Genomic DNA, 27474 nt, shown 5'->3' with positions numbered 1-27474 from the left:
AACCCTTCCTCCTGCCATGTCAGTGCCCCCCTGTCCACCGGACTGTAATCTTCCTCAGGCCACTGATTTTCTAAACCCCAGTGATCAGCCTTGCACCTGCCATAATCGTAATAGCTACCATTTGTCAGTGTCTATCTATCCTCCTCTGACAGTGCTAGGAGGTAGAATTCATCATGCCCATTTAACTGAGGAGACTGTACCTCTGGGAAGGTGAGTAAATTCCTCAGGGAAATGTAGCACAAGCTCATAGGTGGAGAAGGCTGCGTTCCAAACCAGGAGAGCCTGATTATCAAAGGCCGTGGTTTCCCCACTGCCCTGGGCTGCTTCTCGGTGGATGTGCCATGAGGGAGTGGATGAGTAGCATGATTGGTGGGCGATGGACTGAGTGAATGAATGAGTGAGTGAATGGATGACCGGATGGCGGAAGGAATGAGGAAGTGGATGCTGAAGTGACTCCACAGAGTGAATAAATGAATCCACGATTGAATCTAGGACCACACAAGATCCCCAAGCCAGGCAGAGCTCAGGCATCACGCGGCAGAGTGCCTGGTGCCCTGGCTAGACCCACACTTCTGACAGTGAGGTCTGTGAATGATTTAATGGACCCCTTCAGGGTTGGAGGGAATTGGGGGTGGGGTAGGGGGGAAAGCCACATGACAAAGATGAATTTCACCAAATCCAGCACATTTCTCACTGCCAATTAATTAGGTGGCCTCAGTGAGGAGCTCAGGCCAGTAAATCAGCGGAAGGCTGAAACTTTGACATTATCTGACTAGTGCATGAATTAGGCCTTGTGAGTGGATAGCTGGCAACAGCCCCGGGCACCACACCCCCCATCCCGTCTTTGCCTCACCGGTCATGCTGGGGTTTCTACAGTCCAGCCTGTCTCTAGGCTTCTCCCCCCTCCCCCCTAGACACTATCAACAGCCGGCCTCACTGGAGCCTCTGAGGCCAGCGCTCAGCAGCCCAAACCACACAGGGCAGGTGTCGGCAGGACCTGGGGGAGGGGGCGTGGCAGGGGTGAGAGAGGCCCTGGCCCTTCCTGGGTCTAGGACTTCTCATAACTTTGGAGGCAGCATGATAGGAGGAAAAGAAGGTGGAAATCGGCCTCAACAGGTCAGATTTGAGTCCTGGGTCTGCATAATGGTTCACAGCGCAGGCTGGCTCTGGCTGGGCAGAACTGCCGTTACAAATACAAGGCTGCTAGACCAATGTTTAGCTGTGTGCTCTCGGGCAAGGTGCTTCACTTCTCCAAGTCTCCCATCCTTCTAGCAACAGGGGGGATAATCACAGCACCAGAGGAGCAACCATCATCCAACACAATGGAAGGGGGTGCTGAGCAAAGTGCCCACCCAAAGCAAGTATTTGATGTATGTTAGTTATTGTCACGATGTGCTCGTTACCTGTTAGGACCAGGGTCAATGAACGTTTTCTGCCGAGGGCCAGATAGTCAATGTTTTTGGCTTTGTGGGGCTGTATGGTCTCTTGCAATTACTCAATTCTGCTGCTGTGGCACAAAAGTAGACAGTCAACAGCTACGCGAGTGAGCATGCCAGTTCCATTAAAATTTCATGGGTCAAAAACTGTAAATGTGAATTTCGCATAATTTTCACGTGGCACAAAATGTTATTCTTCTGATTTCTTTTTTAACTATTTAAAAACAGAAGAAAAAAAAACCATTCTGAGCTCATGGCTGTCTCAAAACAGGCCACGGGCTGAATTTGACCCACGGGCCACGACTTGCCGCCCCTTTGCACTAGAACGGCAGCTCCATGATGACAAGGGGGGTTGTCTGTTCTGTTCACTGCTAAACTCCCAGCACCTAAAACAGTGCCTGGCAAAGAGCAGTAGATAAATATTTGCTAAAAGAATGAATTATAAGCCGTGTATTTCTGTGCGACAAGTCATTTCCGCTCTCCAGGTCTCCGCTTCCTCATCTGTGCAAAGGGGATGCTTGCACACGCAGGCAAGCATCAAATGTAATTAGGAGGCCTGTGGAGCCACCAGGCAAGCTCAATGGCAGTACAGTGTAGGCGCTGTTCTGACCACCAGGGGGCTCTTCTCAGGCCGACCTCATCCCCCCTCTGCCTGGCAAAGAGGTGTTTCAGGAATGTCTGTGTATAGAAAGTAAGCTGCCAGGGAAGAGGGGAGTGCCCAGTTAGGACTACCTTCTCCTGTGCCAGTTGGGGGTGGGGGCTGCTTAGCACATTGGCCAGGAGCAGTGAGGTGACCTTGATTTAGCTGCGGGGGCTTTTAGGCACTCTGAGAGTATCTAAGTGAACCAGGGAAGAGGTGAGGTTGACTGGGCATTAGACTCAGGCAGACGGGGTCCAAATTCTGGCTCTAGAATGTACTTTGTGACTTTAGACAAGTTACTTAAACTGCCTGAGGTTCAGTTTCCTTGCCTTTAAGATGGAGACATAAAGAGAGCTCACCTCACAGGGTTCTAGTGAGTTAAAAAGGGATATGTGTTGGGGGCTAGATCAGCACAGGCCAGGGCAGCCCCTGCAAAGATGCATTCATGCCTTCTAGCTTTGGAGCAGCAGCAGGAAGGTGGAAGGAAAAATATCCTCCAGACTTCCCAGCTGCACAGGTTTTTAGCTCTAAACAAACAAACAAAAAAAAGCCCTGCTGGTTTTCTTCCCTGGATTAAAAATTTCCTGCTGCTCTGCAAACTCTCTGAAGCCAAGAAATCCACGGCTTTTGGAGGACTGGTGATTTAAGTCCCTTCTATTTTTTCCCTCCTGTTCTTCCCAGTAACCAGCAGGAAAAGAAGATGAAAAACAAAACCAGTCTGGCCATGTTTCCACTACCCAAGGAAGAAGATTTTGTGGGAGAAGAGAAGATTATTCAGCACGGAAAGTTGGAGGTGCCCAATGCATTTACTTCCTGGAGCCTGTCTGTTTTGTCACTGCCCCCTTTCCCGTTCCGCTGTCTATTTAAGCACACATATACAAAGGCTTCCACCCCTGCAGGAAGGGGTGCTCTGCCCAGGGGGGTGGTGCTAGCTCTTCCACCATCTTGCTTTGGGACCTCAGACGAATTACTTCCCCATTTTGATCCACAGCCTTCTCATCTGTCAAATGAGCCAAGTCCCCATCTATCCTCCACCCTCAGCTAAAAGCATCTCTGAGTCCATGATCCTACAACACTGTCCCGTAACCTGAGTAGATTTGGAAAGAGGCAGGTGGAAAGTGAGACGACCCTCTGACTAGGAGTCCAGACCAAAGTGAAGACGCTGGGGGTGGGGGGTAGGTTTTCTGGGAGCTGGGACCAGACTGTGGGACAAGGGTACAGAGGAAGGGGAGCATTTTGCTTGCCCCATCCCAATACAGACCAGACTCAAGGTACCCCCAATCTCAGCCCTACAACCTGGAGAGAGTAGGGGAGGGGGTGGTAGCTAGAATTAGTCACATCGCCCTAGGTTGGCCAGGGGCTGAGGCACGTGGGTCTACCAGATCACTACCTTCCCTCTGGCCCCACTCATCCCATGCCATGTTGACCCAACATACACTTGGACTTAGGCTTCAGTTTCCCTTACCTAATCCCTCTGTCTTGGTTGAGCCCCACTTGCTTGCCCAGGCCAATGTCCGTCCTTCTCTTGCCCACTCTGTTCCCCAGGCAACAGGATCCTCCTCCTTCACTGGGGCCATGAGTGAAAGACCAACAGCCCTGAACTTTGACACCACTCCACACCCTACCTGCCTGCCTCCTGCTGTGTTCTGCCCACTGGACCGTTGGCCTCTCTACCCAGGAAGTGTGAGTGCCCCTCTGGGTCCTGCCCTTCCTGGCCAAATTCCTCAATCCCTTTCCTTTTCATCAACTTCCATAGTCAAAATCCCAGCAGCCTCACTAGAGCAATACCTGGGAAAAATAGGTTCTTAGAGGAAGAAGCCCAGGTGGTCACCACATGTCAGGCCCCGCCCACTACCCACCTGACTCAGAGACCTTGAGCCCCACCCAGCCAGCCAGCTGTTCTCTTACCTTCTCCAGCTGGTGGACACCCTCTTCCACACAGCAGATGGAGGCCAGCGTGCGGAGCGCCTGGGGGTACAAGCACCGGAAACTATCCTGCCGGCAGACTTTGAAGAGGGCTACGACACCACCCTCCTGCCAAGAAAAAGAAAATGTCACTTCACCTCCCTGTGTCACCTTTCCTGGGGTTGACTCAAGAATAATTGTCATCCCTCACTCAGCTGATATGCTTTTGGATCTTTAGGGCAGCAGAATATGCCAACCCAAAACACATCACTTTGCCATAAAGATTATTTTGAGCTGAAGGCAACTGAGAAGAAGCAGATATCAGAGGTCTCTGCCCTCCTCCTATTTGCCAGAAGGAGGACATAAATTTACAGAGATATCCCCCCTTCCCTTTCTATTAGGAAGGACAAAAGTTAATCACCAGAGATAACTTTAGACCCTTACAGCCTGGAGATGCCATCAGGGGAATCCTCATAACAAACTTTACCTACCATCCTTCATCTATCACCAGTTTTCCATAGCTTTGCCTTCCTACAACTTGCCACTCTTAGAGACTCAAAGTGCTCTTCAGGTGGCCTGTTATCTGTTTTTTTAGTTCTCTAAAAATGTATTGTTCTCTTGCTAAGAGGCTGTATAAGTTCAAGTTCTAACCAAGCCTCTGAGTCACTCATCTCTGAGTGTTCCCATGTGTAATCGTGATGCATATGCTAATAAACTTTTGCTTGTTTTTCTCTTGTTAAGAGAAAATTGTCAGCCCGATTTATAGGGCACCAGAGAACCTAAGAAGATGGTAGAAAAAAAAGAATTCTTCCTCACCTAAACTACACACACACACACACACACACACACACACACGCACACACGCACACACGCGCGCGCGCGCACACACACACACACACACACACACACACTTCCATGCTCAAATGCATACTGCAATGAAATGCCACCTCCAAAAGTAATGTCACCCTTGATGGTCCAAACTGGAAATAGGACTGTCCAAATGCTTCTGGGGCTGTGGTGCCAGGGGCTAGGGCAGACATATTTGTGAGGGCCAGCCTCAACACTAGTCAACACTGTTTCCACATACCTGGCAACTCCCTCTCAGCAGCCTGTCACAGAACAAGCCTGGAGTCCTCAGAAATAGGTTCTAGAAGCAAGTCTGAGGCAAGTGAAGGGAACTGAAGCCTAGTGCCCTGTGCAGGTTCTCTCTCTGCCAGAAAACACCATTACTTCTCAGATCCTTCCAACCACCATGGCAGGCACTCAAAAAAGGACTTTTATTTATATCAATACTAGAATTTATACTCATTTTGTGAGGGAAAAAAAAAAGCAAGCCAGATGGGTGAAATCATTCACCCAAATCTACATCATCCATGTTTTCCCTTCTTTACTCTAGTTTGCAAGAAAAAAAAAAACACACACACAAAAACCTTCAGCAACAAACACCCTAGCTGAGTGTGAGCGCGTACTTGTTTTGTGACAGCTGGGCATGGAAACACCTTTAACTTGTGGAACTTCACCGCAGTCTGGGAGGACTTCTGGGAAGAATCCAGGGGTAAGGTGAGGCACTCATCCTAACTGGCCATATTTATTCTATAGAAATCACTGGAACCACCATGGCTCTTAGATCCCAAAGCAGATTCACCAGGCGCCCAGCAAACCTGTGGCAACACCACCGTGGATGTCCAGAGCAGGAGAAGTTGGACACCCTACATTTGGCTTTGCCCTGTTTCCTCCATCATCCCCTTCCCCGAGGCCTGCAAGGGCGCCTGGGGATGGCAGCAGTAAAGAACTTGTGAAGATTGATCTGAACTTGGCCCTGAGGGCACTCGCCTTTAACCTCACCACCCCTGGCTCTAACTAAACCTGTTACACTCTGTTCCCCAAACTGAAAAAAATGTAAGAAGCTGAGTCCAGCAAAATATCATCCACTGTCAGATTTCTGAGAACTCTTTCAACAAACAATGTACCGAGCACCAGGCACTGTTTCATGTTCTGGGGGCGCAGCTGTGACTGACAGCGCAAATAATGAATGAGCAACTAGAAGAAGCCACAGCGATGACTTCTGGGGCCCAGCACAACAAGTGCTGGGCCTCGCTGCAACAAGTCCTCCCAAATCTGCCCTTCCCAGCGTCCCACCAAGATCAGCCTGGCAGCCTTCTTCATTCTAAGAGTTTTGCTGCTTATCACTGCAGGCACCAAGATGAGTTCGTAAATTCTGACATTTTACAATCAGCTGAGAGCGCTCTTTAACTTCCGTATTCCTACTTCCTGTTGGGGTGGTTCATTTGGTGGGAAACGGGCATATCATATATGGCTGATAAATTCATCCACGCAGCCAAAAACTATTCATGGTGTAGTATATGTCAGACGCTGGGCTAAGCACTGAGCAAGACTGCCTTGGTCCATACTGAACTCAGGCTCTGGCAGCCACGGAGTCATGGGGGCTGTGGAAGGGTCAAAGAGAATCACTCTGATGTTAAACACACATCACTCCTCTGATGAAGATATAATCTACTGTGCAGCAAGACACTTACCCCCTCCGACTTCCTGCTTCACCATCCTTTATCCCTGTCTTCCTACTTTCTCATGGTCTCTGGGACATCTGATGAGGGTTCCACATAAAGACCTTACTCAGAGTCACTAAGTAATATCAAATTAGTGTTTAAGGTAAGAAGAAACAGAAGTCCTAAGTTCTCCCCAGCCAGCCCGGCTGGTTATTATTGACCTCCCTGCAGATATAAGTTATTTATACACATATATGTGCTTATGTATGTAGGTACATTTATATATGTGTGTTCACATATGTATGTTTATATTTTATGTGTGTGTTTATATTTAATCATATATAGTATAAAATATTTATATGTATGATGATAGAGATGGTAAGTGACGGATAGATACATTGATAGATATGATAGATAGATGGACAGGTAGGTAGGTATTTACATCTGGAGCAGACAACAAAGAAATGGTACCAAAGAATGCCAGACTGAGAGCCAGGATCAATGTGGCAGCCTTCCTTTGGCTGGGGAAGCACTGAACTCAGCATAACTATATTTAAGCCTCAGTACCCATTTGCATTGGGTCCTCATTACATTGTTTGCCAAGCCTGTGAAAAATAGCTTCCTTTGCATTTTTAGCTGCTGGGAAATCTCAAGGGAAGAAATGCTGAATCCAGACTGAGGGGATTCTGGTTCAAATCCTGACTTTGCTGCGGGTTAACTTCGGCACAAAACAGGGTCACGGCAGCTACACAACCAAGCTGTTGGGGGGAACAACTGAGTTCATGTATGTGAGAGGGCCTCACCCAGGTGAGGGTCAGTCTATGGAAAGCTTCCTGGTTAGAAGAATGTCTCAAACCTTCATAAAAGGTATCCCAAGGGTTGGAATACATGGAAGGGAGAGGACGAAGGAGGCTCCAGAGGAAGGTACATGGAATAGTTGTGTGGACCACCCTGAAAACCCCTCAAGGACCCAAGAACAGCACTCGTCTTAGAGTAGAGCTGGGAATCGCCTGAGCTAGCAGAATTGCACTGTTGGCTAGAGCTTGTTTAATTTTATAGAAAGCTATGGGCTCAAAGCCAACGCGTATAATGGTATCTATTATTCAGACAGACTTGGGATAAGCTGTCATAAAGCTGAGGAGGCTACTTGTGGGATGTAGGCTAGTGATGGGGGAAATAATAGAAGAGCAGGATAATTGTGACATAGCACAAGGGAGTTTGCTCTGCTCTGCGCTCAAGAAGGGATGGGGCTTACTACTACCATCACAGGGAGGGCTGGGCTTATTCTTTGGTCTTCAAAGGAACCCAAGAGGCTGAGAAGGCAGACCTCAGACAGATGAATGGCCCAAAGACAGACCACACTGGGCCCTGAGGAGGTAGGTGGGGCAGGCCACTTCGAGGCCCAGATTTGCCCCAAATTTGCCACAGTGTTGGGCACACTACCTGAGTATCAACAGTGAGGATGCTGTGTAGAGTGCACCAGGGGCTCCCAGCTCCTGTGTCACTGTCAGGACTAGAAACCCAGACATGGTGACTCCACTGGAGGAACCAGTCTCACCCTCTTACGGGCTGGGAAGATGGGAGTCATCACTGAATCTTCTCTTTGCTTCAGCCTTCTGTCTACTCTCTCCCAAGGACTCAAGACACAAGAAGATTGAGATGAAGATTCTGGAGGCAGAAGATCTAGTTAAAATCCCAGCTCTGCACTTAATGTGCATGACCTCGGACAAGTTATTTACCTTCTCTCTGATCCTCTGTTCCCTCATCTCAAAAATGGGAATTATAATTACAACACATCATCAGATCATTGAGAGGATCAGATGGGATAATGAATGAAAAGCTTAGCACAATGCTTGGAGAGAAGGAAGGATGCAGAAAATAACAAAGGTTGTAGAAGGCAGAGAGAAGGGCAGAGGAAGGAACAGGAGGAGAAGAAGGAAAAAGAGGAGGAGGGTTGCTAAGAGGCAGTTCAGAATAGTAAGCAAGAGCATAGCTTTTGCTGTCAAGCAGGCAGTTTCAAATTCCATTTCCCTCACTTACTAGCTGTGTGACTTTTAAAGCTCCCTAGCGATTCTAACATGCATCAGGATTGAGAACTTCTGAGTCACTCTTTGGCCCAAGAATCTAAAGGGCCAGGATGAAACCAGAAGTCACCACTGTGGGCTTTGGGACCATGAGCTCTGAAGTAAATAAACTTGGGCTCTAATTCTCACTCCACTCTTGATCAGTTGTGTGAACTTGAGTAAGTCCCTTAAACCATTTCCTCAATTATGGATGAGAACAACTTGATACCAACTTCCTAGGATGGTTTTGTGATTTAAAGCAAATAATGTCTGAACGGCATTAAGCACAGTGGACGGCAAGACAGCAACGCTCAAATGTTACCTGTTGTGGTTATATGCGACTTACTGCTCCCCTAAGCAGGGTTGACAAGCATTTACCCTCCTCTTCCAGATTTCTTTTTTTTTCTTTTTTTTTTTCAATATATGAAGTTTATTGTCAAATTGTTTTCCATACTCCTCTTCCAGATTTCTTTAAGGGCTTAGGTGAGTGATTCTGAGAGTGGCCATGCCTCATGACTACCTGTAGTGCTCGTTAAAATGTGGATTCTCAGGTCTCATCCCAGGACTTCAGTAAATTTAAGTGGGGGCAAAAGGATCTGTGTTTTCCAAAATCCCCTGAGGGATTGTGAGACAGAGGCAAGACTGGGGACCACTGAACCACAGCATCTTCCTGTGGCTGGCATCATACATCTCCTGAAAGACATAACTTTGTGTCCAATTAGATCACTAGTTCTATCTCCATGGCAATGTCATTTCTCAAGTTTAAAAAAAAAATGAGCAAAAATGAAATAGAAGACCCTGGTGAGAGCCTAGGATCATCAATTGCCTGTATTTACCCTAAGTGTCTGCACACCAAGCGTAGGGGCAAATTACCCACGAAGCTGGTGAATTAGAACTCCCATTGTAATTGATGAAAACCACTGTTACCCTCAATTTTGTCTTCTCATGCGGTACTGCAGTGGCTGCAGGTATTTGGGGGATTCATCAAGAACCTGAGTTGGGGGATATGTTTTGTTTGGGTTTGGTGAGATATGTAGAGATGAGAAAGGAGGGTTGATATACCTAACAGATACCACATTAAGAGGAGTATAGGGATGAGACCCTGGGGGCACTGCTTTCTTCTCAAGAGGGAGCTGAAATCAGAGGGTCTAACCACTATTAAAGATGGAGACACCAAGGCCTTAAGAGGGGACGTGACTCTTTCAAGATCATACAGCCAACAACTTCTGGAGCCAGCTATTCCCACCAAACTAGCTCCCTCCCACTCTCTCCAAGCCTGTCACTTTGGCCTCTAACCATGAAACTCACCTTGGCGATGATGCGGCACAAGGGAGCCCCCTCCTGGGTCAGGCTGAACAGGTTCCCTGTGGTGGATTCCGTGGTGTAGATATTGTCTGAGGCATTGATTTTTCTCACCAGTGCCTAAGAAAAGATAGCAAAGTCTGATGGTTACTCACTTCATCTATCCTCCACTAATCTTCCTTAATGGAATACCAATGGATCCAGGCTCCTAAAAGCCCCCTAGAAATTATAATCCTGCCCTATTCACAGTCCCAGTATGGGGGTGGTGAGGTTCTAGCTTTGGGAAAGACATGAGCCTGTATGAGGTCTGAACTACATTTCAGAAATAAGGGATAATTTCAAACCCCTGGGGCATCGACAACAAATGTGCCCCGTTCCAATCGACAGAAAATCAGCTCTCAGTACTGATGGTCTCAACAAGTACTGCTTTGTTATTCTCCTGGCTTCGAATGAAGACAGAAACCAGCAGTTAAATTCAACCCTAAAGTTGAAAACCAAGGGGTTGCTACTGCTATGGCCAAAGAATTGGTTTGTTTGGGATGACTGATAGCCAACGGGTGGGTATCCAGCTGGGTAATGGGTTCAGGGGTTGAGTCAAGAGAAGTAGCCTCCAACAAAACAAAACAAAACAAAACAAAACAAAACAAAACAAAACAAAACAGAGAGAAATAGTCTACAGTAGCTTACTCCTTGGGAGGACATTTGCATTGTATAGCCAGGCCAAAATAGCAATACTGGGATTCCTGTCTAAGAGTGGGTGACTCAGGAATGTCACCCCGCTCCAAGCTGAGGGAACTAAGGTTTGTGGTAAGAAGGCTAGAAGTGACTGGACCTAGGACCCAGGGAGGACCAGGAAGAAAAGCAAATGGAAAATTCATCAACAAATGAGACATAAAGATTAGTTTAGCTTATTTCTGGGAAAAAGCTTTTTCATGTATCTTGAAACTACTTCATAATCAGCCATTTGCTTTGAAGCATATGATTCATTGATTATAAATGATTCCTACCTGCTAATTAATTCTAGTTGCTGGAGTTTCTCCTGGGAGATGTGGAGACAGTGATTCGGAAGACTTGCCCTGGGGGTGCTTCGCGCAAGAAAGTCACACCTCCAGAGCTGGGGGCTCTGAGCAGTTGCTATGTTATTTTAAAATATCAAAATGGATTTGTTTTTTAATTAAACCCACCGTTACGGGGAAAAAAAAACACTTAAAAGGAAATAGACTTGAGTTCTAGTGCCAGATTGCCTTTTTTAACACATTATGTTGATGAGGAAGTGTGCCTGAGGTTGAAAGCAGGGACTCTAGAGTCAAACTGCCCTGGGTGCAAATCCTGGTTCTGCCATGGTGTCCGGGTGCCCCAGAGCAAGGAATTTAGCCCTTCTGTGATTCAGTTTTCATCTGTGTAAAACAGGGTGGAATTTACAGCGTCTATCTCTTAAGGTGGCTATACCCATTTATTAAGGTAGCCAATATACAGGGGCTCCTGGGTGGCTCAGTCGGTTGAGTGTCAGACTTCAGCTCAGGTCAGGATCTCACAGTTCATGAGTTCAAGCCCAGCATTAGGCTCTGTGCTGACGGCTCAGAGCCTGGAGACTGCTTCAGATTCTATATCTCCCTCTCTCTCTGCCCCTCCCCTGTTCATGTTCTGTCTCTGTCTCTGTCTCTCAAAAATAAATAAACATTTAAAAAAAATTTTTTTAACAAAAGAAAAGGTAGCCAATATATAAATAAAGGACTTCTAAAGGTACTCAGCACATGGAAGCAAAATAAAATTGTCAGCGGTTACCATTTTGTGATCTTGGGCAATAGAGAAAAAAAAAAAACCCCGAGGCCTCAGTTTCCCCATTTGTAAAATGATTAAAATTAAGTGTGTTTAAGGCTCAAGGTAAATGACTCTCTTTTTCTCTTTATTCAAACTCATAAAATACTTCACACATACAATAAACTAATTCTCTACAGAGAGCAGTCTAAGATTAAGTGTGTATTTAATCAAGCAACATTAAATGTAAAAATTATTCCCTAAGGTTTGATAGATGCCTCTTATAAGATATTCAACAAAAGGTAAAATTAATCACCAAGATTTGTTACTGCAAGTCTCTGTAATGAACGTCCTTCTTAGAATCCTCCCCCATCATACCGTAAGCACTTACGTAAGTCATATTAATGCTCACATGAAAACACCGATTTCATATACTGGGGGCTTGTACCTAAATCATAATTACTCAGTGTTCCTGATTAGTGTTTGCACTTCAAGCAAATTAGCATGACGTTAAACAATTCAACCCAATGTCTTTTGCAATCATCTGCTAACACTAGACCATTTACGCCTGAGAATAATTTCTTGCTAATGTCTCTACGCACGTATACCGTAATTATGCCTCAGATTATCTCAGTGAATCAGCTCTCTGACAATGAAAAGTTGTAATCATCCTTTTCATAAAGATAAATTTGGAAAAATTTGAGATCAAAGGCCCCACTGAAATCGTCACAGTATGTCAGAGCTGAAGGACCCTCAGCAAGTCTTGTCCAACCCTCACTTCACTTGAGGAAACAGAGACATAAGAAATCTGACCAAGGTCAAGCATGTGATATGTGGTGGAGTTAGTTGGACCTGAAATCCTGCGAATCTGACTTCCCGTTTTCCAAGTTCAGTGAATCCATCTCCTTCAAAGTCGGCAGGACCTCACCTGGACCAGCAAAGATAGAAGTCTCAAGACAAGGAGAATATTTAGCCTCATTAGCAACTCTCACCAGATTGGAGAGTGGTTCTCCATCCTGGGTCCCGTTAGCATCTGCAGCTCTCTACCCTGGGGGAGCCAGAGCTCCTGCTGCAGGGGGCAGAGCTGACTGAGAGCCTCAGCTGCTGTCCCTCTGGATCCACCCTTGTGTCCTTGTTGAGGCCATACCTCCCTGAGCTACTCCCAGGGGCACTACTGCAGCCCGTGGCCATTAAAGGGGACTCCTTTGGCCTGAAAGTTCCACGTCTCTTCCTATTCGAGTCTTCCTTCCACCTTTTATTTCTGTGTTCAGACCTGCAACATGGTTTTCCATGCCTGCCCCACTTCCTCCCTTTCATCCTTCACAGGCATCTATCATATCCTATCTTGGTGTCAGCTTCAAACTAACACAGTCTCTAAAATCAAGATTTTTTTCAGGCAATCAAGGAGAAACTGAAGACGTGTCAAAAGTATGCTTCACCCTGTATCATAAGAAGAGTGGCAGAAAAGAGACAAAATAATGGAGCAAAGATTGATGAGACTGAATGACAGAAATAGTTTTTTAAAGACAGACTAGGCAGAGAAGAAAAAAAAAAACACCACACACACACACACACACACACACACACACACACACACACAAAACCCCTGAATCTTGAAGACCAGGAAAAAGGGATAAAGAAGGGTTAAGGAAATGTACACAATCTAGCTTCTCTAAATAAGGAATTCAAAAAGGAAAAAGTATTTTTGTTTCTCAGGCAGTGACTGCAGACCCGTGAAATTGATCAGGAGAGATAAACTCTCATACATCAGCCTGGAATAAGTTCCTCAGAGGGAGCCAGGAAAATACAGTGAAGCCTCTGTGTAAAGCTTCAGATAGAGAATCCATAGTTGGACATAGTTAGGGCAGCCCAGCCATGCAAAGAAATGACATAAATGTGGGCTGATGTGACAGGGTGTGGCAGATTAAACATGGCCACAAATTCTTTGCTACTCCTCCCATAGAGACGTGAGCTCCAATTCCCTCCTGCCACCACCACCTTTTAAAACTGGGCTGGCCTCAATGACTTGCTTGACAAATAAAAGCCAGCACTTGGTGGAAGTAATGTTTCAGGACATCCAATGCTAGGTCATGGGAAACCTTGAAGCTACCACCCAGGATTCTTGTAACATTCTTTTCAGAGTCCTGAGTTACCATGTAAGAAGTTTTGTAACTCTGAGACTGTCATGCTGGAGAAACCATGTGTAGGATCCCTGATCAATAATCTCAGTAGACACCAGCTTTCCAGCCATCCCCTCCAAGGCACTCTACATGTCATGAAGCTTTCTAAGACTCTCCAAACCATCTGCCAGCTGAACAACACCAAATGACCTCTGTTGATGCCATATGGAACAGAAGAATCACTCATCCAGGCTCTGCCCACATTCTTGGCCCTTCAGATTATAAGATATAATAAAAATGGTTATTATTTGGATTGTTATACTTGTTATACACTAACAGAGTTCTGGAAAACAGGAAAGGACTACAGAGAACAGCATGAAATATCTAAAGGATTGCTAGATAAATTTCTAGGTGAAAGGTTTTGAAAATGCAAATCTAGCATTGCCTATGTCCTAAAAGAATGTATTGGAGAAATGCATGAATCAGGCCCCTGAGGAAAGGCACAGAAAGACCGGACATACTAAAGAGGAGACAGACAAAGCTGTAACTGAATACAGGCTTGGATTAGCTATTGTTCTGATAGGAAAATATCTCCTAGGTAGGAATATACATTGTGGGGAGGCAAATGTGGATAAGATCTTTTAGAATTGGAGGCTTGGGGCAAATATAGACCTTAATTGATTTAATTTCTCTCAATAAGGGAAATGCCAAATCTAGAAGAGTTTTCTTGAAAAACAAAAGAATGGGCCAGAAAGGAAAGAAAGTCAAAGTGATAAAGTTGCTCAAACCCAGCAACTAGTGCTCATGCTAGGAGTTAGATAAGGAAAGATACCAACATGGGAAGCAGGGTAAACAGTCAGAAATTCAGCTGAGTCTCCCTGAAAGGAGTAGGAGATAAATGAAAGGAAAGAGAATACTGGAGGCATAGTTCATTAATGCCAAAAAAAAAAAAAAAAAAAAAAAAAAGATGTAGCAGAAAGAAATGCTACTCGAGGTCAACCTACTCAAAAGGTATGGAAAGACTGTGTTCTGAGGAGCACACGTCACAGGGACTGGTCCTCTTGAAGCCTATAAGGATCCAGTCTTCAGGAGCATCCTTAGAAGACAGGGGTCTTACGACCTAAGCAATTCTCCATCAAGAGGCAGGGACAACAGCCAACATGATATAGAACTAGAGTGTCTGTGCATTTTAGGGCAGTCTTTATTTTCTTATTTATCCCTAAAGGAATTTTGAAAAATCTATGACCCCTCACACATTTTCAATTTGACAGGGACAATTTTTCATCATAAGTTTCAAGAACAAAGTTGGAAAGGGTGTAATTTCCAGCAGATTGTAGATAATGACATAAAATAAAAGCATTGCATCTTTTAGACATATTCAACGAAACTTAAATACAATGTAACTTGATACCAACATCATCATCCACTTAAAAATGTACGAATAATCTCTTCCTTCAACATTGTGAACATTTCACATATTTTCTTTTCATCCTTAAATGTATGTTCCCATTCCAACCCCCCCCCCCTCAGAATTTCATCTTCTTGTAACACATTTGAGTTTCAAAGTGTTTTATTGATTACCCTTGTCATATTTATCACTGAAATTTGAAAAGTCATTTTAATGGGGCACCTGTGTGGCTCATTCGGTTAAGCGTCCGACTTCGGCGCAGGTCATGATCTCACAGTTCGTGGGTTCGAGCCCCATGTTGGGCTCTGTGCTGACAGCTCAGAGCCTGGAGCCTGATTCAGATTCTGTGTCTCCCTCTCTGTCTGCCCCTCCCGTGCTGACGCTCTGTCTCTCTAAATAAATAAATAAATAAATAAATAAATAAATAAATAAACAAACATTGAAATGTCATTTTACTTCCTGTGACTATAAGGTCCTAAGTGTTTAAAAATACTCTCTTCTGGGTTGAGTTACTGTTACAATTAGTATCAGTACAATTGGTCAACACAACATAGATTACTAATTTTGATAACTATACATAATAAAGATGAACATTTTATTATAAACATAGGTCTTAATGAGATAAATGAGGCTTTGTATCCTTTTTAGGCTTTCTCATTAACTCATGTAGACATTATTGAATATTGACCTAATGCATGTTTTTATTTAATTTATTTTGTGTGGTTTATTTAAGATTATTTATTTATTTTGAGAGAGAGAGAGTGAGGGCGAGCAGGGGAAGGGCAGAGAGTGGGGGAGAGAATCCCAAGCAGGGTCCTCGCTGTCAGCATGGAGCCCAGTGCTTTCAGAGTTCAAACTCATGAACCGTGAGACAATGACCTGAGCCGAATTCAAGAGCCAGACGCTTAACTAAGACACCCAAGTGCTCCAATGCATATTTTTAGATGTAAACCTGAAAAATTTTGTTCCATAAATCCATAGAGACAAATGGGAGGAGTTTTTATAGCCATGCTGCTTGACCCTTTGAGTGCACTCTGAATTGTGCAATCACATGGTGATCCATCATCAAACACTACCTTTTTAATTTTTTTTTAATGTTTATTTCTTTTTGAGAGAGACAGAGACAGAATGCAAGGGGGTGAGGAACAGAGAGAGAGGGAGACACAGAATCCGAAGCAGGCTCCAGGCTCCGAGCTGTCAGCACTGAGCCCAACATGGGGCTCAAACCCACAAATCGATGAGATCATGACCGGAGCTGAAGTTGGACACTCAACCAACTGAGCCACCCAGGCACCCCATCAGACACTATTTTTAATGATCTTCCAGCTGATAAATCCTCTCAATTGGTAGAAGAAAAGAAATGGAAACCACTTGACTTGCAAAAGCAATTGCTACCCAATCATTAGAGTTGCCCATTCACTATCTCAATTTCTGGGAAGAATTCCAAAAGTACTTTATCAAGACTTATCAAATAATTATTAATTATACCCATTGCTCTTTTACTTGGAATACCTTCGGTTATCCAAATTATGCAGACGGGATTAGGAAAATCAAAATATTATTAATTTCATTGCCAATACAATTTTTAATAAAATATTTGTGTGTGTTTCAAATATGTTTTATAAAAACCTTGAATCTACAGATTTGCTTGTTGAATTTATGGAAAACACCCACCCTAAAACCTAATTGGCAAAGACAGTTCTTTCAGCCAAGCCAATCAGTCAAGACAACTTTTCTCAATACAGAACTGACTTCATTTTTATTTTTTATTTAAAAACAAAAATTTTAACGTTTATTCATTTTTTGAGAGACAGAGCATGAGTGGAGGAGGGCAAGAGAGAGAGGGAGACACAGAATCTCAAGCAAGCTCCAGGCTCTGAAATGACAGCACAGAGCCCAATGCGGGGCTCGAATGCCCGGACCGTGAGATCATGACCTGAACTGAAGTCGGACGCCCAACCGACTGAGCCACTCAGGTGCCTCCTAACTTCATTTTTGATTACGAAGCGTTTTGATATGTGTTTGAAGAAATGCCCCAAAATGCACTGACAAATAATTATACAAATCACTCTCTAAGGGAAAATGTTAAAACTGTCAATATTAAAATAATAGAGAGCTAAAATAAAATTTGATTTATTAGTATACGTTTACTAAACTTTTAATAATGCAAAGTAACAGGCAGATAACATTGCAAATTTGTTATAAATCTAGGAATGTGAAAAAAGGCATTGTATTCTTTCAGTAAATAGGTGGATATATGTATTGAAATTTGGTGTTCATTGTAAGGAGTAATTCAAATTTGAGAATAAAAATATCAGAAATCATTTGATTATTTTTAGTAGCTCTCACGATCAGACTTCCCTACATATTTAAAGAAGGAAAAAGGTATTTACTGCTTAAATCTAATTAGTCCAGCTGCTAGCAATTAATTTTGTATTTTGCTAACAAGAAGTAGAAATTAGTATAAATATTTCATAAAATGTGTTGACAAAATAGGCTTGAACTGCTTTCTTAAATAATGTACTCCGAATCTGAAAAAAAAAAAAAAAAATCATGTAAAACTTGGATCTGTGGATTTTATACAATATATCTCGCAAAATGTTGTCATTCTCAAAAGTATTCCAGCTACATTTAAAAGAATCATTATCGGGGTGCCCAGGTGGTTCAACAGGTGAAGCATCTGACTTTGACTCAGGTCATGATCTCACAGTTCAGGAGTTCAAGGTCCACGTCAGGCTCTGTGCTGGCAGCTCAGAGCCTGGAGCATGCTTTGGATTCCGTATCTCCCTCTCTCCTCCCCTCCCCAACTTGTGCTCTGTCCCTCTCTCTCAAACATGAATAAACATTAAAAAAAAAAAAAAAAAAAGAATCATTATCATCATTATCATTAACCTTTAGAATCTTCGGGTCTTCAAAGATGTTTTTCTCTGCGATGAATGACATAACCTAGGTTTGAGTGTGAGATATAGTTGAAGGGAATTGCTTGCATTTAAATATGTGCCCCAAAAGCCATTTTGAGTGTTTGATTTGTCTTACCAGTTCTCTCTTTACTTTGTCAAAGGAAAATGTCCCTCAAGAGCCATGCACAATTTGGAAGTAAATAGAGATGGAAGAAATATGATAAATTTAAATCTTTCAAAACCACTCCTCCAACACACACATATAAGCACACACAGGTACACACACACTCACACACACTCACACACACACTACCATTCTACTATATATCCCCACAGTGGGAACACACAATTTCTGGGGTGTCAGGGTGGCCCAGTTGGTTAAGCATCTGACTCTTGGTTTTGGCTCAGGTCATGATTTCGCTGTTTGTGGGACTGAGCCCCACATCAGGCTGTGCACTGACAGTGCGGAGCCTGCTTTGGATTCTCTCTCTTTCCCGCTCTCTCTGCCCCACCCTTGCTCTCTCTCTCTCTCTCTCTCTTCTCAAAATAAATATATGAACTTTAAAATAACACACACACACACACACACACACACACACGCACACACACACAATTTCTAATGCCTTTCTCAACAGAAATATGTAAGAAAAATCACAGAAATAATTCACAGAGGCCTATGGGTCTGTGGTTCAGGGATGAAGGTTTCTTCTTTGGTCTCCCCAATCCTCCAAAGTTTTACACAGCAGGGCAATGCACTATAAGATTTGGGATGGGGGTTGGGGGAATATGGCCTTCTTTTGGAAAGTAATAGAAGGGATGTTAGAAACTGTGTATTATTGAGAGGATAATTTTTAGGAAAGAAATAAAAATTGGAGATCTAGAAATTGATTCCGTTAAAAGTATATGTGTTTGCATTTCTCCTAGAAAATCTTTGGAAACCTGGAGAATACAGTGTCTTTAAAGTGGTTTGAAGACATGTAGCCAAAGTCACTTCAAGCAGCCCAAATCAATGTAGCCTGGGGTGGCAGAAACGGTGTTTAGGGGGGGCGGCTAGAAATTAAGAAATGTTGAAAATGCTGAATGGGAAAGTGTGCAAACCAAGCAAGTCGTTGGAAAAGGATTATAAATGCCTGACTTTGCAGGAAGAAGTAAATGTATCAAATGCCCTCCTATGAAAAAGGAGACATTTTTCTCCCATATGTGGTAAACATCATGCCACAGTTAACCTATGGTAGATGATTTCCCCCAGTGAATATATGATCACAAAGCCTTGTGGACTATGGACAACTGAATTAAACGGACATCCTACCCATGGATGCCGTCAAGATGGTGTCTGTTCCCCACCCTCTTCCGTTCAACTGCAGATAAGTTAAGGCCTTCAGCAACCCTAAGACAGAGTCCCAGCATGAAATGTTGCCTGGAATTCCTGACTAACGGATTGAGGATTGGCCTGTTTTCACTTTCTGTGAATGCAGGGGTAATGCTGTGATACTATTGTGTATCCAAGGTACTACCTCTTTCAAGTATGGTTGGGAAAGACCAGTACAAATTGAGAAGCCTAGAAGGAACTCCTCTCAAAGCTGGAGAGACAGCCTGGACTGTAGCTTCCCAAGGTAACATGACCACACGCACACTGGGATGAGACCCTTCTGACTAAGATGAGCAGAAGAAGAAAATTGAAGAGAATTCTATTAACCTAAGTATTTGGGACTTGGAATTTTTCCTACAGGAAAAGACTGGGGTTTTTTTTCTTTAATTTTATTTTCTCCCACAGAACTTAATAATGAAACAGACTATTTCTCTAAATTTTGTACATCTTTATTTTTCTCATCTGGAAAGTACAGATGATCTTTATGTTACCATTTAGGTGCACTGCAGCCTCTGGTTATCTATATTGGACAACATATATGCAAGAAACTGAAGAGTAGGAAATAGAACAGGAAAGCAAATTTTGAGCTTTAGTTACAAAACCTCCTTAGAGATAATTTATTAAATGTAATATCACGAGTCATTTCCAAGCCTTCTGGGGGCAGAGTCTAAATGTCCCACTGTGATTCCAGAAGGATCTGCAAAGAGGTAGGGGTTGTTATTTGCAGAATGACTTCATGAAGGTGGGAAAGAACTTCCCCACTGGCAGCTGACCTCCTCCCCCAAGGGGCCCAGGCACACTCTTGCCTGACCACAGCCCCCAACAGATAAGGCCAATAGCACAGTAGGGCAAGAACTGTGACAGTACTTGGTCCCCACTCCTACTGTCCTCTGTGCAGGGATTTCAGTGACACGCCTCTGCTGGCTTCACTCCCTACCTCCCTGTGTCATCCTCCTGAGAGGGTAGGGATGAGTTCATGAGTTTGGAAGAAGGAACTGAGTATGCTAAGCTTAGCCCCTGTCTCTCTTCTCTTAGGGAGTATCCCTCAGGTCTGAGCTCTGTCACAAGGTAGGTGCTTGTCCTTCAGGTGAGGCCTGAGGCTGACCAGCTGTGCCTAGGACAGGGAGGGGAAATTTAGCTGTGCGATAAAGTTTTAACTAGTTTGCTTAGCCACAGAGCCAAAGCTACATTCCCTAATCAGTTTTATTAGAATAAAGGTGCTATTTTAAACTAAAATCAAAAGTAATTGATGGAATGAAAAGATAAATGAATATAACATCTACCCACATGAAGCTGAGTCAAGGACTCAAAGGTACAGGTGAAAGTCAATTTATTCAATAGAGAGTCCCTTAGAAGTCATTTTAAAGTAAATCAATTTTTATAAGTTAAGTCTTCTCTTACCTCCCACATAGCTAATCCTTTATTCCCAGATAGATTAATCATCAATGTTCATTAATTTCCTATTGGTGCCTCCTGACATTTAAGCCTTAAATTTTTCCATACTCACCAAGTAGTTAAATTATCTTAACAAACAATTCGTTAGGTGACTGGGGGCGGGCTCTTAGCAAAGCATGCTGTGAGCTCTTAAGGGAAAGCAAGTCTTTAGTGAATAAAGCAGTTGACTTAGTCAGAAGAGTGCCACTGATTACTCATGGGCTGTCTCATTTCACCCTCACAACAAGCCACTTAGAGGTGGGGAGATGAAGTAACTTGCCCAAGTTGTCATATCCAGTAAGTAGCACTGTCAGGATCTGAACCTTGATATGCCTCCAAACCCCCCACCCAGTCCACTATCCCACAACACCTACATTCATAGAAATCCATACGACCAAGGTTGGAAGAAGTCTTGCAAACACTTGGCTACTGCTGATGTCCTCCAGGGCATGACTTGTCTTGTCTCAAGGATGGGGAGTTCCTAAGGTGGCCCCTTCCATTGCAGGGCAGAGTTATTATTCCCCAATTCCTTTTTACATAGAATGTCCTATAGATTTGGCCTGCTGGCCTAGGGTCCTTTTTCCTTTCAGGTCCCCAAAACACAGGACTGTGGAGGGAGCAGAGTGTCCATCCTTAGATTAAACATCCTCTCCTCCTCCAACTATTTCCCACATATCTTGATCTTCAGCCTGGCCCCCACCCTTTTAGAAGTCTCCTCGGAGCCCAATCATTGCCAGTGATACACCTGGGGTCTGGAATTGGACACAACATTCCAGGATGCAGGAGACCAGTGCAGAGTCGTGTGCTAGATTATCACTGCCCTCCTTGTAAGCATTGTTCTACCACGTATTATTTCTGTGTGTGGTGGGGGTAGGGGTGGGGGCCAGGAAGAGCACTGTTACTCTGCTCGAAAGCCTCCACAGTACAAACAATGCTTTTACCAAATTGCACTTCCTGAAATGCCAGCATCCCAGAGTAAGTGAACAAGTGCTTTAAGAATAAAAAAGATTTGGGGTGCCTGGGTGGCTCAGTCGGTTAAGCGTCCGACTTCGGCTCAGGTCATGATCTCACGGTTCATGGGTTCAAACCCCGCATCGGGTTCTGTGCTGACAGCTCGGAGCCTGGAGCCTACTTCAGATTCTGTCTCCCTCTCTCTCTGCCCCTCCCCTGCTCGTGCTGTTTCTCTCTGTGTCTCAAAAATAAATAAATGTAAAAAAAAATTTTTTTAAGAATGAAAAAGATTTGTTGCGTCCACATAAGTTTGGAATACACTGCTTCACATCCATTCATTAATAAATCCTTATTGAGGGCCTACTGTATAAGAGGTACTATTCTCGTCACTAGATGTATATCCATGAACAAAACAAACCCAAATCTCTGACTATGGAAGCTACAGATCAGACAAGAAATACCATGAATGTGTGAGGACCTTTTAGAAGACTTCCTCAATCTAAGGACATAGGCTTAATTCCCTTTATGTCAAGACACCCCCAATATAGGATCCTGCTATAATTATTAATGTCCTAGGGAACCATATTGGGTCACAAATTTGGGAAACACACACTTATACCACTGAACACAAATCACCTTGCCTTCAGCCAGTGTATCTCCTTATGTCACTACCGTCCTCTATGGAAACATTCTAATGTAAAAAGAAGCTAAAGATCAGCCAAAAAATATTATAAGCACAGCAAGCCCAACCCATAGGAGGGCTCAGAGGACCCCACAGAGCATGTGAAGAGGAAAAGGGGCTTATCAGGAAGCTAACGAATATGCAGAGGAATGCAGGACAGATGAGGAGAGGGAAGCCAGTGAGGGACCAAATTCTGAGAGAGGAGCTGTGGATTGGGCTCAGCTCGCAGGCAAAAAGCATCAGTAACCCATAGTCAGACCTGGGGATGGGCAGGATTTAGCCATGGAAGCAGAAGGACCAGATTAGGAATTCCACTGCAAACAAGATCAGGATGAGGAAAAAACCAGAACGGACCCAGCACCCCCAGGAAATCAGCTACATAGTACACAAGGTCCAGGTTCCTGACAGCCCAGGGAGCTCCCCCCAGGATTCTGACACCAGACCACAGAAAAGACACCCTCGCCCTTTGCCTCCTGGTAGAATGACTGCTTCCAAACCCACCTGGCTACCTTTTACACTCCAACATAACTCTTCAATTTTAGCCCTTTTCTTTAACCCTGGTACTGCCAGGCAAAAGGGCACAAAAGTAGCAAAAAAGGCATCATAGGCACCTGCAGCCCTGCTCAAAAATTCCTCCAGGCTCCCCTCCTCCCCACTACTACCTTCCATATCCTCGCTCATCGCTTCCTTGACGTTTTCACCCACTTTGGCCCCATGTTCCCATGTTCCACAGGGTCCCTCTGGAACTCGAGAACTCAGTTTGGAATGCCAGCCCCAGCTGGCACCACCATCTGCCCCTGTACGTGACGGTCAGCATCTGCACATCGACTTCAAGCGTCAGCCCCAGCACCCCATCTTTCCCCTCATCCCAGGCTCCTCGGACAGAGTGGCCTTTGCAGACTCTCTGGGTTGGGAGGGTCAGAATGCCTGGGGCCAGCTCCTCTGACCAGCAGGTGAGCCAGGTTGGAAGAACCTGTACCCTGTGCAAAGTGAGCCAGACACACAGGAGAGAGAAAAAGGAAGCCTCTGGGCTCCGTAGAGAGGCTGAGTTTAGAGAGAAGCTGATATGGGAAGGGACTTGCTATTTGTGGAAGGCTTTTATTTGGTGGTGGGAAAAGAATGGCAAATATGTAACACAATATTTCTGTAACTATAAATAACATGTAAATACGTTTCATAATGAAAACCGTATGCAATCTGCTTTTCTGGGAGACTTTTACAATAGGAAAAGGCAAGAGAGGGAAATAACATATATTTAACTCACACTATGTGCTAAGCTCTTTCCCTATGTCATTTGCTTAATCCTCTCCTTTCACTTCTGACGGGGTTGGGGGGGGGGGTTCACTTTATATATGAAGGAAATGAGGACTTTTAGAGGTTCAGGAACTTGGCCAAGGTCTCACTGTGAACCACAGTTTACAAGTAGATCTGTCTGATTCCAAAGCCCTCGTTTTTCTAGAATCAAGCAGGAGCCTGACTAAAGGTAGGGGCTGGACTATATGACCTTTCCAGATTCTCTTCTATTTCCAAGACGTCTGGAATTGGCTAATTCCCTGCAGGTGCCCTAAGTCTTTCAGGACAATATGCATCCATATTGTGTACTGTGGGCAATAACCACACAGGGAAGATTTAAGGTGGTAGGAACAATGCTGAAAGGGCAGCTGGGAAATGCCAGCTTCTGCCACAGCCTTGCTGTGTGACCTTGGGTAAGTCTCTTCCCTCTCTGGGCACCAGTTTTCACATCTGGAACATGCAGATTTGGGCTAACTGGGGAAGCTTCAAGCTCTGACAGTCCTGTCTGCTAGGTGCTGGAGTTCACTTTGGCGGTCTGAAGAGGGTGTCCTCCAAGATAGGGCCCAGTGCCTCACCCCCCTCTACTCCCGCCCCTACAGGCTACATACATGAGTGCCCCTCCCCACAGCCCAGCTTGCACTGACCTGTACCTCCCGGGTCAGGGCCAGCTCCAGCAGCTGGCCAAAGTGCTGGCCCAGTGTGCTCAAGGTTTCACTCACACAGGCCTTCATCGACTTCAGGACGTGCTCATTCTCCACCTGGAGGCACCTGGGGAAAAGAAACCATGGAGTGGACCACTGGAAGGGGCAGGTATTCAGCTCAGAGCCATTGCAGAAGTCAGATCTGGGCCTGTCGCAGGCCTGGTGGTAATGTGAGTAACCTAGGAAGAACTCATCAGCTCCAGGGGAGCCAGAGATGGAATATTCAATAGCTTGCTTGTACTCTGGCCGCCTCGTGTTCAGAGAAGTGCTGGCCAGAAATGGGACCTAACCGTCCATGTTCCTAGGAAGAAAGGCCATCAGAAAGTGATCAAATCCATACCTCTGAGCTTCTCCTTGAGAGAAGTGAGCCCAGTGCTCACTTTCAAAGTGTAAGGCAATACCTGTGACCTTTAAAAAATGGCTATCTCGGGGTGCCTCAGTGGCTCAGTTGGTTGAGCATCTGACTTTAGCTCAGGTCATGATCTCACAGCTCATGGGTTCAAGCCCCGCGCTGGGCTCTGTGCTGACAGCTCAGAGCCTGGAGCCTGCTTCGGATTCTGCGTCCCCCTCTCTTTCTGCCTCTCCCCCTACTCATGCTCTGTCTGCCTCTCTCTCTCAAAAATAAATAAACATTAAAAAAAAAAAAATTTAATGGCTGTCTAGGGGCACCTGGGTGGCTCAGTCAGTTGAGCCTCCTTCTCTTAGTTTCAGCACAAGTCATGATTCCAGGGTCATGGGATCGAGCCCCTTGTCCAGTTACAAGTTGAACGTTGCACCTGCTTGGGATTCTCTTTTTCTCTCCCGCCCTCTGCCCTACTCCCCCTCTTTCGTGCTTGCTCTCTCTCTCTCAAATTAAAAAACCAACCAAAAAAAAAAAAGTTAAAAATTTTCTCCCCAGGCAAGAAGAATATGGGGTGGATCAGGTTTAAATTTACCCCTGTGGCCTGAGAATGTTCCACTGGAAGGGCAAAGACCCCCTGGGGGTGCTGGGGGATGCCAAGCCCTATGTTTCTCTTGCAGGGCATGGGCTTGGAAAAAGTAAGGGAGAGTGTTAACATACACCTGGGTGTGTATACATGTGAGGCTGAGTGTCTGTATGTGTCTGAGTGTAAACGTATATATGTTTATGTGTGTGAGATACAGAGAAAAGAGTGTGAGTGTATTTCTGTGAACGCATGAGTGTGTGTTTATATATCTGTGTATGGGCAGGTACGTGTCTGTGAAATCCTTGTCTGTGTGTATGTGAGTACAGGGTGTGAGTGTTTGCTTTCACCTGGCCTTGACTTTGGGGGTAGAGTGGGGGCTTCCCAAAGCTATGGGAAACCTTTTCCTTTTTCTTTTTTACCAGCCCTCAATAATCCTCTTACTTTCTATGCCTGGGCCTCTCTCTTCTTTTACATTCTCCTTGGACCTTAAAATGGGCAGAAAATCCCAAGGGAGTCTTTCAAGGTTGTTGATAAGCGTCAGCAAAAGGAAACTCTCAGACCACCACCAGGCCTTCCCACTTTCACTCTCCCTCTGGAAGAAGATGCCAGCTCCTTCCTGTGCCTGAAGGCAGGCTGTCCAGTCTTACCCAGCTTCCAGATTTACCTCTCTGTGACCGCTGAGAGCTCTGAGCATTTCTCCATTAGCAGTTTCTCAATCTGTAGAAGAAACAGATCAAGTTTACTCAATCCAACAAGCACTGGTTGAAGATCAACAACTATATGGGGCCTTCTGGGGTATAAAGATGAAGAATCAAATCATCTGATTTTGCAAATAGATACATAAACTGTAACACAGTGTCGTAGGGATGGCAAAAGATACCATCATCAGCTGTTTGAGAGCTCAAAACAGAAAACAAGCACTTAGTTAATGCTGGGGGATCTAAGAAGCTTCAGAGAAGAAGGGACATTTGAGCTGGGCTTCAAAGGATGAATAGAAGTTTACTATCTATAAGGTGGGACAAGGAAAAGGGTAAAGCACTAAGATGGGAAGTGAAAGCCAGAGGGGGATTTTCAATGGTTCACTATGGGCTTGGAAAAGATTCAACATCAGAGGCTTTGGAATCAGAAAAACCTAGACTGAATTCTTCTTACACCACTCACTGCATAACTCTGGGCAAAGTACTTAGGATTTCTGGGTTTGTTTCCTCATGTATAAAGTGAGGACAATAATACTAACTAATATTTTTCATCAACTATTTTAATGCATTAGTCCTCACAACACAACTGTGGAAAAAAAAATACTATTATTATACTCATCAGGGTGATGGAACTGGGGCACAGAGAAGGTAAGTAACTTGCGAAGGTCACACAGCAGGGCTGATATTTGAACCCAGACAGTCTGACATTCAAGTGGGTATACTGAACCACCGTATGGCTTCTCACAGTGGTTATGTCTGCTTCTCATGCAGTACAGGTTAAATGACATGTGTGCAAAAACACCTAGCTCAATGCCTAGTGCATGGTAGGTACTCAGTAAAGGTCCTCGCTCTCTTCCCTGATTTTTGGAAGGAGGAGGAGGCCCTGGAGCAGGAAAAGTTCAAACTCCACACACTTCACACCCACCCTTCTAGAAGGTACCTCCCTTCCAAGTGCCCGCGTACGCCCAGCCCCGGGCAGCCGACCTGGCCCATCTCCTGCGAGGAGCTCCTGCTGACAGCGCTGTACTCGCTGACCATGGAGCGGGCATGGCAAGTCAGACGCACACTCATGCTGTGGACGCGTGCCCAGCGGTCCTGGGCCAGCTTCTGCCCGATCCTGCGCAGCTCAGTGCTGATGACCCAGCCCCTCTTGAGAAGCAGCTGCAGGGGGTCTCCGGGGCCAGGGCCGCCGGCCAGGATGAGGTCACTCTGTGCATCTTCCTCCAGGCTGATGGGCTTCGCCTGCAGGACGCACATGCACTCACACTCGGTCATGAGCTTCAGGTCCTCCATCCAGCGCTGGACCGAGTCCACCTGCATCAGGTGCAGCCTGCAGCCGGGAACAGCGCCACGATGGCTGTCAACACTCCACGATTTCCAA

The 27474-nt window shown here is 44.9% G+C and overlaps 1 protein-coding gene across 1 annotated transcript in view; it reads right to left on the bottom strand.

Annotated features, from left to right (window-relative positions):
• INSC (INSC spindle orientation adaptor protein) overlaps window positions 1–27474 on the bottom strand; it is a 126730-nt gene that overhangs the window by 40177 nt on the left and 59079 nt on the right. The window contains exons 3-7 of the mRNA XM_045484617.1: window positions 27078–27423; window positions 26060–26112; window positions 24413–24536; window positions 9860–9973; window positions 3985–4110 (exon numbers count right to left, since the gene is read on the bottom strand). Coding sequence (XP_045340573.1) covers window positions 3985–4110; window positions 9860–9973; window positions 24413–24536; window positions 26060–26112; window positions 27078–27423 — 763 coding nt within the window. The remainder of the gene's footprint in view (window positions 1–3984; window positions 4111–9859; window positions 9974–24412; window positions 24537–26059; window positions 26113–27077; window positions 27424–27474) is intronic.

This window comes from Leopardus geoffroyi, chromosome D1 (assembly GCF_018350155.1).
Source record: "Leopardus geoffroyi isolate Oge1 chromosome D1, O.geoffroyi_Oge1_pat1.0, whole genome shotgun sequence".
Lineage (NCBI taxonomy): Eukaryota > Metazoa > Chordata > Mammalia > Carnivora > Felidae > Leopardus > Leopardus geoffroyi.
The sequence above is the reverse complement of the archived record's forward strand: the minus strand, read 5'-3'. Positions and strand labels throughout refer to the sequence as shown.